At 45.4% G+C, this 9,919-nt stretch overlaps 1 protein-coding gene across 1 annotated transcript in view; it reads right to left on the bottom strand.

The window, feature by feature from the left end:
* Positions 1 to 6,884: 6,884 nt before the first annotated feature.
* OTOF (otoferlin) overlaps positions 6,885 to 9,919 on the bottom strand; it is a 126,846-nt gene continuing 123,811 nt past the window's right edge. Inside the window, exons 49-50 of the mRNA XM_078600533.1 lie at positions 9,762 to 9,862; positions 6,885 to 8,731 (exon numbers count right to left, since the gene is read on the bottom strand). Coding sequence (XP_078456659.1) covers positions 8,551 to 8,731; positions 9,762 to 9,862 — 282 coding nt within the window. The 3' untranslated portion in view covers positions 6,885 to 8,550. The remainder of the gene's footprint in view (positions 8,732 to 9,761; positions 9,863 to 9,919) is intronic.

Genomic DNA, 9,919 nt, shown 5'->3' with positions numbered 1-9,919 from the left:
CTCTGAGCTCTGTACTGCAGTGATTGAACTACACACGTCTCTTGTGGGTTGATAGGTGGCACGATTTCAAATCTACTCATTTACCCGAGGCCACTTTTTTTGTGGGAACACGGTCGCGGCCAAAGAACCATCCACGTTTTTAGTTTTGCCATAACATCTTAAAAGGGGAAATTCATTGTTAAGTTCCAATCGAACGTAAATTTAATTCTTGAATAACATCACCGATTTTAGGGTCAAAAGCAGTAAGCTTATACCAAAAGAATCATATACAAAACGATCCCAGAAAGTCGGAACGAGTTTAGTATCAGGTTGTGTTGTTGGTGCAAAAACCCAACTTTCAAGTTCCTGGAGTACAAAATAAAATATAATATATAATAACCTGAAGGTTTTAAAACATAATGTATATGCGTCATATGTGATGTATCAAACATTTCAATCAATGCAGGTCTATGGAAATTATAAAATTCGAATTACGTAAAACTGGTGGATTTAAACACACGCGATTGTGCTGTTGCCTATCGGTGCGTTAGAGCAGGAAGTGCTTCTGCACATTCTGTCGCCGGGTAGCGCTGGAGTTGAAACGACCCCAGGTCGGTGGTTGTAACGCGAATCCTCTTAGGGCGAGCGGCAGCCGTTAGGTCCGCTGGGTTTCGCGTCACGCACGCTCCGACGTGGGGGAGAACAGGTGGACGGGCGGTCGGCCGGGCGAGCAGCACGCTCCGTGACGGCCTCGTCGTCGAACGTGCAGACGCTGCTGCGGGAGGGCACCACGGAATCCCTCCCCACCGAGGTTGCTTCAAAAAGGCCGTCCCGTGGGATTCAAATGCGCGTGAACCCCTGGGGCTGCTCGTGTGCGAATTGGAGCCGAACCCCTTTGCATTTACAAAGCGGCAGAGGTGTGGACTCGAGTCATGTGACTTGGACTCGAGTCAGACTCGAGTCATGAATTTGATGACTTGCGACTCGACTTGGACTTGCATAACAATGACTTTGTCCCACCTATGAGATGTGGACTCGAGTCATGTGACTTGGACTCGAGTCAGACTCGAGTCATGAATTTGATGACTTGCGACTCGGCTTGGACTTGCATAACAATGACTTTGTCCCACCTCTGCAAAGCGGGGGGCAAGTGACAGATTGTTTCTGTTTTGATTTAAAGCTTTCGTGACTGCAGGGATTAATCTTCTTGGTTCTTTCGGTGTTTTATTTTATTTTCATTCTACGTGACTTTACCGAAAGAACCAAGAATATTGTTTCTGCTTTAATGTGAATATAAAAAATTACGTCTAAGTGGTCCTCGACAGGATTTATTGTCGAATTAAATTCCGAAAGTGTCATTTCCACGCCCACTGTCTTTCTAAGCTATGCAACGGTGTCCGTGTTTTGTGTCCTTGACAATTGTCCTGCCGTCGACGAACGTAAACACGGCCACGGGGCAACGTACTATGACATCCGCATGTCAGGGTATTCGCCGGCATCGATCAGTCTTCATTTTTCAGCTCTTCTTTTTCCATCCTTTAATTTGACGGAGTCTGCTTGCTTTGGCTGAGGCTGATGTTCGCTTGACATAAACGGTGACATAAATGGATGTTAGTGGCGATCGGGTGGGTATTTGTGGTGATGGAAAATAAGGGGGCACTAAAAGCAATCCGAGTGTGTTTGGAACTTGACCTGTAGCTCCTCTGTATAATCCATCCACACCTCGGCACACATCTTGCACTTAAAATGTAGTTGGGCAGTCCATGTCAGGAAGTGCAATTCCCCTAAGGTCTTGAAGACGGTCATTCCACATCGCTCGAATACCAATACTCAGGACACGGTCTGCACACACCGTTAATCTGGTGCCGTGCCTATGAGAGCACGTGGAGTGTGTAAATCTGCGAGAATTGTAAACCCGCAAGGCTGTGATGTGACCAGGAGATGGCAGTAAATCAAGCGGATTTATGAACCCATTTGTGCGGAGTGTCATCCCCTCGTACGTACCTGTGGGCTGTCTCCGGGTGCTCCGGTTTCCTCCCCCATTCAAAACACTCTAAAGAGGAATTGGCCAAACATCCCAATGCAGGATACTCCTGAAAAACATTATCCTGAGACTCTTGAGAATGGCGAATGTGTACATGTACAGCCCTTTGTCAATCCACTTCTTAATGCCACGTGGCTCATGCAGAGTCGTTTAACGATTCTTCACCACAATGATCTTGGTGGGTTTGTAGAAGATGGACAACGTAGATGCGGGACCATAACCGCCTGTTATGCATGCGTTGGAGGTCGCCCATCCAAGCACTATCCACGTTCAACCTCGCTTTTAGCTTCCGAGATTGAATGAGATCGGCAGCATTCCCGGTGATCACAGGTCTGGATAAATGTAACATTGCAGCAGAATTCCAATAATCCGCATTGACACGGGGGGGGGGGGGGGGTAACCGCATCGCGGGTCTGATAGTGCACGAAGCACTGCCGGAGTTCTATAATCCAAGAAAAAAGTATTTGTGCCAACACGGTGTGTCGCGGATTAGGGGAAACAATTGCCGCGCGTCCCTATTAATCCACAAGTAAATAGCGGATTACAAGGCTGGTGGTGGTGAGCTGGTGGTGGTGAGATGGTGGGCTGTGGTGGTGAGCTGCGTGGTGGTGAGCTGCGTCGTGGTGAGCTGGTGGTGGTGAGCTGGTGGTGGTGAGCTGTGGTGGTGGTGAGCTGTGCTTGCAGGAGCAGTGGTGAACAAACCGCACCATGAGACAGACACCGTGCAAGGAGACAGATCCAAAGTGAACGCTGCCTCTCACGAAACGGGTGTTTGGCAAATGCCAACAGTGACCAATATCTCTGCCAAACATGTTAAATTAAGGGCAAGTTTATTACTGCGCAGGTCGATAACTTCACTCATGCTGCTTGTTGGAGGTGTTTCAATAACTTTAACGTGATGAGAGGTTCAGTTTTAACGTCTTCTGTGGGTTAGAAAAATGCAGGATTTGCTCTTTTAGAGATGTAAGGTTATTGTGCATAGCACTGTTACTTTAAAGTGGATCTGTGGCAGGCAATCGGTATTCGTTGGTGTAAAGTCACAACTTCCTTTTCGTACCTGAAGAAGTGGAGCTTTCACGCTACATCTTGGTTTTACAAAACAAGGGTTTACTCTTTCATGAACACACGACGAATCATTAAATGCACATATAAATACAACGTAAATATATTTCGCTGTTTATTAACACAAGTTCCTTGTTTTGCTAGAAATCCAAGTTGGAATGGTGGTTGTATATAGTGTACTGAGTTTGACTCGTTTCGTGTAGTGACCTCTAAGTCTCGTCCCACGGTGGTGGTGTTGTTGTGAAGATGAACGCTGTAGCCCGTGGCAACGTTCCATGTGTCGCCGTGTCGCTTAGCCTTGCCGCCAGTGTCGCCGCGTACAAAGCTAAAGTGTCGATGTCCTTGTTTGTGCCTCTGTGTAAGTATTTCTATGGTTATTTCCATAACACACACACTGTACATCGAGATCTGTTTCTAAAAGGCAACCAAATACGGATTGCACAAATTACCCATTGACGTGTCCATCTTCGCAACTGCAAAGCGTTAGCATCCTAAATTAAAAGAAGGCAATGTTAGCAGTTGCATCCCGTGATGAGACAGAAATATTGTCTGCAAAAAAACAACCGAAATATTATCTTGCTCTTTGAACCCAAATTGGTCCACAGGCCATTAATATTGTCCGAACAAATTCTGTAGAAAAAATATTCTGATGTTTGGTGGAAAGGGGGTTAACCTGGCGATTGCCTTCGTGTGTCTACGGACTGTTCCGCGACTCTTCACGCTTGCATTGAGATTATTTAGGTGCCATAAATGTCCAAATGATGGCCCACTTTTTTGAGATGTCATTTGTGACCAGGTCGCTTATGAAAAAGAAATCAATCCCTCAGTGGGCTTTGTCTGGTAGGATGGGGATAGTTTCGTTTCATTTGTATGTTTTTGGGTGATTTGTTTACCTTTCTTGTACTTTGCACTACTTCATGTTTTGTATTATTTGTTGTAACGTTCTTACCTGCCCCGACTGGAAATTTGTGATAAAGAGTTTTATAGCTCATCGGATTCCTCCAGTATAAATAAATACAGGTAGTCCGTGACTTACGATGGTCCGACTTACGATATTTCGATCTTACGATGGGGTCGTCGTAACGCATCTCCATCGTAAGTCGGGGACTACCTGTATTCTGATTCTGGTGACGGGGCAGGATTTTAAAAAAATGTATTTCCCAGTTAAGGCCCACTGTGCCTCATAGCTCTTTTTCAGAAGCGACCTGGCCACAAATGATAGCTCAACGAAGTGGCTTATCATGTGGAAATTTATAGCAGCAGCCAAATACTCTTTACGCACGTTAATTCTAAATGTGGAGGGAAAAACCGGAGGACCCGGAGAAAAATCCACTCGAACACAGGGAGATAGACATGCAATCTCCAAATATACGGGCGTCAGGGTCGGGATCGAACCCACGACGGGTACGAACCCACGACGACCTTCTGCATACCAGGCGAGGGAGTTCACATCTCCTAGCCACCGTTGTGCTGCGCTGTGGGATAATCCTGTTCACAAACGTGTCCGATGCGAACCGCAAACAGCAATGGCCATGCACGTCTCGGTTATAAATAAATAGGCATGCCTCCTGGCTCTGTCTGCCCAATGTGTCGCTTGCACCAGTATCGAGTTTCCTGTACGCCACTTATGAAATGTACGATCACCTCACCAATCTGTAGCATTGCAAAGAGATCAATCGCATGTTTGGTATGACGTTGTCCATCGATAGGCAAGCGGCTGTGAGTGGCAACAAGCCAACGTAATAATCCCAGCATGCACCTATCTACAGCTTACCTCATTAATGGTGACATGATCGGTGCAAACTCTGTCATAGATAAAATACATGTCAACTGTCGTTACATATATTGATGCTCACTGCGATGGAACAAAAACAGAAATGTACGATGTTTTTGGCACTAAAGAGTTGAGATTTTTCGGATAAGGTGACCGTTTAATTATTTCGCTTAAATCAAGAACTGTTTCAAAGTAAAAAAAGTGGAATTAACTTGTTAAATTGTATGGTGCTGGTGTACCCACAGGTGTAGTTGTTGTGCGTTTCAATCTTCATGCAATTCATTAGCTGTGTGTGGATGTACTCAAGTCTTGTCACGATGTCTAATTGGTGAGGTCTGTATATATTGAGTACATAGCATAATTGTAATTGAGGCTGAGCATTGTGCAATATTCTGGCTTATGTAAATACTGTATTTATGGTGGGTAAGTCCAAATACGGTATACTAAATAGCCTTATGCGTGTCGTGCTGTAAGCTATCTGTACTATTACCTGTGATGAGCACGTCGTGCCATGGTGTTGTGACTCATGTCGGTGTGTGCTGTGTGTAACTGCATGGACGACAATAAAGCAGTTTTACCGTGCGTTCTGGTCTTGGGCTTTTCATGGTGACGACGGCAGCGATGCTGAATGGGCACCACTCAACATGGACCGTGGCGCGCGCTTCATGAACGGGCCGCTGTGGCTGGCTGCGAGTTAGCTGATGCTCGGGAACAGTCGTTCATCTCGGCTGAAACTATATATGATGATGGTGGTGGTGGTGGTAACTTCTGACCAGCGAAGGGGCCACCATCGTCTCCTCTCGCTAGAAACCGGCTGTGCCTCGCGCCATTTTGGTTCAGTGTGGACGAACGGAACCACGGAGCGCGGCGTACGAGCCGGAGAGGGGCCTTGCAGAGTCAAAGTTCTAACTCTGCGAGAATTAACATCATCCACACGGAGACGCAACTTAATACGTAATAAATGTTTTCATTTTGTTGGCGGGTTAGATCGCGTTAATATAAATGTGTCGTTAAACCTGCCACCACCCAACACAGCCAATTAGGAAGGTTCGTCACGTAAACAAAATGTGCTAATTAGTGACTTCAGCGCACCACTGTTGGAGAGTTAAAGCACAACATTTACAATTTGAGTGACGATGTTTCGCTGCTGATTACAGCCAGCTTCAGGCGATTTCACCAAAAAACCTTCATTATTGATAATATCGGTCGCGAAAGCCTACATATGCAAATTCATGTTTATTGGGTTTCGGGTCGAGTAGCAGGGATGGTGGCGGTGTTGAAGTGGGTAGCAGGTCCGGGTCAGGTAGTCGTGGGGTGTGTCGGGTTGCCGATCGAAAATATAGATCTGTGCAGGATTCTAGTGTATGATGTCAATATGATTGGCTACTAACACATTTCTTGGCAGTGTATGATGTCACTGTGATTGGCTACCTACACTCTATAGGCAGTGTATGATGTCACTGTGATTTGCTACTTACACTCTATAGGCAGTGTATGATGTCACTGTGATTGGCTACCTACACTCTATAGGCAGTATATGATGTCACTGTGATTGGCTACTTACACTCTATAGGCAGTGTATGATGTCACTGTGATTGGCTACCTACACTCTATAGGCAGCGTATGATGTCACTCTGATTGGCTACCTACACTCTATACGCAGTGTATGATGTCACTGTGATTGCCACTGATGCCTTTACGGGCTGCAGTTGTGTAAGAATCGCTGCCTGATGAAGGCCACACTGGTGCCATGGGAGCAGCCACTGCTAAGTTGTGTTTGGGCTTGCGCAAGGCAAGTCCGAGTCTGGCAATTGCCACTTGTGTTTCTCTTAGAAGCCTGTTACATACACGCGCTTGCAGCCACACCTACACATTTTCAAATAGACTTCATTTAAATAAATGTGTCATAAGTTTGGCATTTAAAGAGGAAAACATGGAGCAACAGGCTCCTTTATATTTCCTGTCAGTAGAATGTTGACAACTGAATATGAACCAGATAAACGACACGCTTTCCACGTCACATTCCGAACTATGTCTTTATTATTTAAAGTATATAGTTAGGCAAACTACACAGACATGATGACGTTTCACAGCAATAAAACAACAGCAGGGACGATGTCTACGCCTCTCACGCACCTCACCTTGACACGATAACAAGGCGGTCATTTCCAGCAGATCACTACTTACAGCAAAACGTTCCAGCCAAATGACTTCCCTTTTTGTCGTTAACTTGGTGGTCCCCAAAGCACTTTGGACCGAGAGTCAGAACGTTTCCTCATGAATTGTTCTCACATCCCAATTAATTATAATAATTTTCCCACGTTTTCCCAAGGAACGCCTCGCCGAGCCTCAAGACTCTTGTTTCCAGGGGGGGGGGGGGGGTCCTTCCAAGTTGTTGCAGTGAGGCGCTATGTTTCACAAACACCGTCTGCAAGTAGTTTCACAGGATGCCAATGTGGCTCTCTACGTAATCCCAACGGAATGACTTGAAGGTAATTCTGCAGTGGGGATGTTTTTTTTTTAAACACAGTGTGTTTTTGTGAAGAAATGAAGATTACTTTCAATGAAATTACCACACTGCGGTGTGGGTGCACTGCAGAACGCCATTGTATTTTCGGGGCCAACAAAGCATAATTTAATAAAAACGCAGGTCCATATTGCTGATGGTGCACACAGCCCATAATGGGCCTTGGCTTTATAACTGCTTTTTGTGTGTTTCGTTCGTTGTCCTTCCCCCACACCTTCGATTAGCACAGTCGGCTATGTACGGTGCGAAAGACGTTCACAACATACATACGAAGGGGCCTCCTACTGGTGAGACCTCATTTCAGGCACACACGGATGCCGTTAGAGATGTGGTAGCACTTCATATCTCCCCCACCGCCTCCCAACCCTCACGACTGCCCCACTGGTCAGGCCACTAACGTCTGTGGCAGGGCCTCAATGCCTTACTTAATAGAGCACTTCCATAGCATTGCTATTTTAAATATTTAGCAAATTTCTAAAAGTTACACACTGTGAAATCATTAACTTGTGCTTTTAGGGTCCATATGATTGATATTTGCATATGGGTCAATTTTCCTGTGCAGGTCATGACGGCATTCTTTTTAACATGACACCGGTACCTGGCATGTTGCATTGGTTCAAACAGTTGCCACACCGATTGCCAAAGGAGCGCTCTAAGCCACAACAACATAAATCACACACGCGTGTCACAGAGCAAGATGCCTGTGCTTCAAAGGACCAATTCCTTAGCTACTCATTGACCATCCACATCCATTAAACCCTTTAGGCGACTCAACAGAAAACTTCACAGATAGAAGGCATTGCAATGGCTATGAATAATGACGAAAAAACCCCATCAATTAAATTGCAATCCATTACAAAGAGCTGTGACTTGTACATTGAAACTAACGTAAGTTTTCTACGATTAAAAGCTTTTATGTTTTGTCAAATAATTTATATCGATTATCTGAAATAATTTATCGTGATAAATAATATCCAAAGCCACACAAACGTGCATTTGACATCAACACAAGATAGGAACTAGCGTGTATGTGTGTGTGTGTATATATAAAATGAAGTGTGGGAAAAGGCACTCAGGAAATAAGTTTCCGATTTAAAAACAGCAACATTCACTTGCAAGCCACTTGCCTGATTTGCAAGGAAACTCACGCAGTGCAGATTTCTACTAAGCTCCCAGTAACTTTTTAACCATGTAGCCTGGCATGTTGTAGAGAAACAGAGCTAACATAGCCAGGAGGAGAAGTGCCAGCACGATTTTGACAATGAGCCACTTGTAGCGGTGACAGATTAGGTACTTGATCGATCTGAGAGGTGTGAGGAACCACATGAATGACGTATCTGGCCGGCTGTCCATGCAGGCGTTAAAAAAGGGAATAAAACATGGAACACATGAATCACACGGCATCACGGAGCCATTACAGCATACACACCAGAAATCGCGCACAATAAAATGCAATTGCAAAAGCACCAATGTGAAGCCATATCTGACTCTATTAAACACGATTATCAGAGTTGGCTAAATACGGTGCGAAATAATTTTGGCGAAAATGCATATACGATTGGCACATGCACAGCAAATAACAATACCGTGGTTTTATTCTGTTATCAGTTATTAGTGGATTGCACTATACCAGAATTTCCACGGATCGCACTCGACGGGAAAAGAGTGCTTCCATAATGATCTAGATTAATATATTGTGCACGTGACGTCATGTCCATGTGCACATTTTTACCTACGGATGTTTTCAGTCCCAGTTGCTACACTTTATACATGGGATTCACTTGAAGCAGCCCGACTGAGGCTACTGCAGGTTTCCTGAGCCCTAATGCTGTACAGTGAGTTGTTCATAGCCTTTGCCTGCTCCCCTGTGGAGGAGGAATACCAATTCACAGCACTCGCCACCCGACCATGAGATCGCAGCTGTATGGATAACGCTTTACAGCCTTCAGTTTCGGGGCACGTTTCAGTCATTTTAACCACGCTTTTGTAAAGTGCATCCTTGCCCAAGTCCTCTTGCCAAAAAGGATGTCGTTAAAGTCCTGATGCACATTTCAAAGCAGAATGTAAGTGATTCCAATCAAAATTATTTAACCGAAAAAAATAATCGACTGCACGGAATCTTCGGTGAATCCCAAACTTGGATAAAAACAAGGCAACGGTTGGCACGGCGCAAACTCGTCATCTCATCGTCGTCATAGCAGCAGCAGCAGCACGGCACAAGCCAGCGTGGCATGCCAAACCTAGGAGGTACAAAGCCCTAGATGACGTCCTGTACATTTATAGCAGTGTCATGTTCACTGATGCATCAGAATAGGGCGCTATCACACCGCTGATGTTCACAGGGAATGCGGAATGTGAGAGGTGGCGCTACTCACTTGGGTTTTTCCAGAGGGTCTGGCTCATTGCGGCCCAGTCCTGCTGGACTCTTCTCAGCCTCCTCTGAAGTCAGCAGATGAATCTCCGCCTCGACTTTTCCCTGTCAGGAGGAACAAAGCAGGCCCACATTTCTGCATCCGATACATCCTTGTTCTCC

Source organism: Lampetra planeri, chromosome 14 (assembly GCF_965212315.1).
Source record: "Lampetra planeri chromosome 14, kcLamPlan1.2.h2, whole genome shotgun sequence".
In the NCBI taxonomy this organism is placed as follows: domain Eukaryota; kingdom Metazoa; phylum Chordata; class Hyperoartia; order Petromyzontiformes; family Petromyzontidae; genus Lampetra; species Lampetra planeri.
This window is presented reverse-complemented; position numbering and strand designations above follow the sequence as displayed.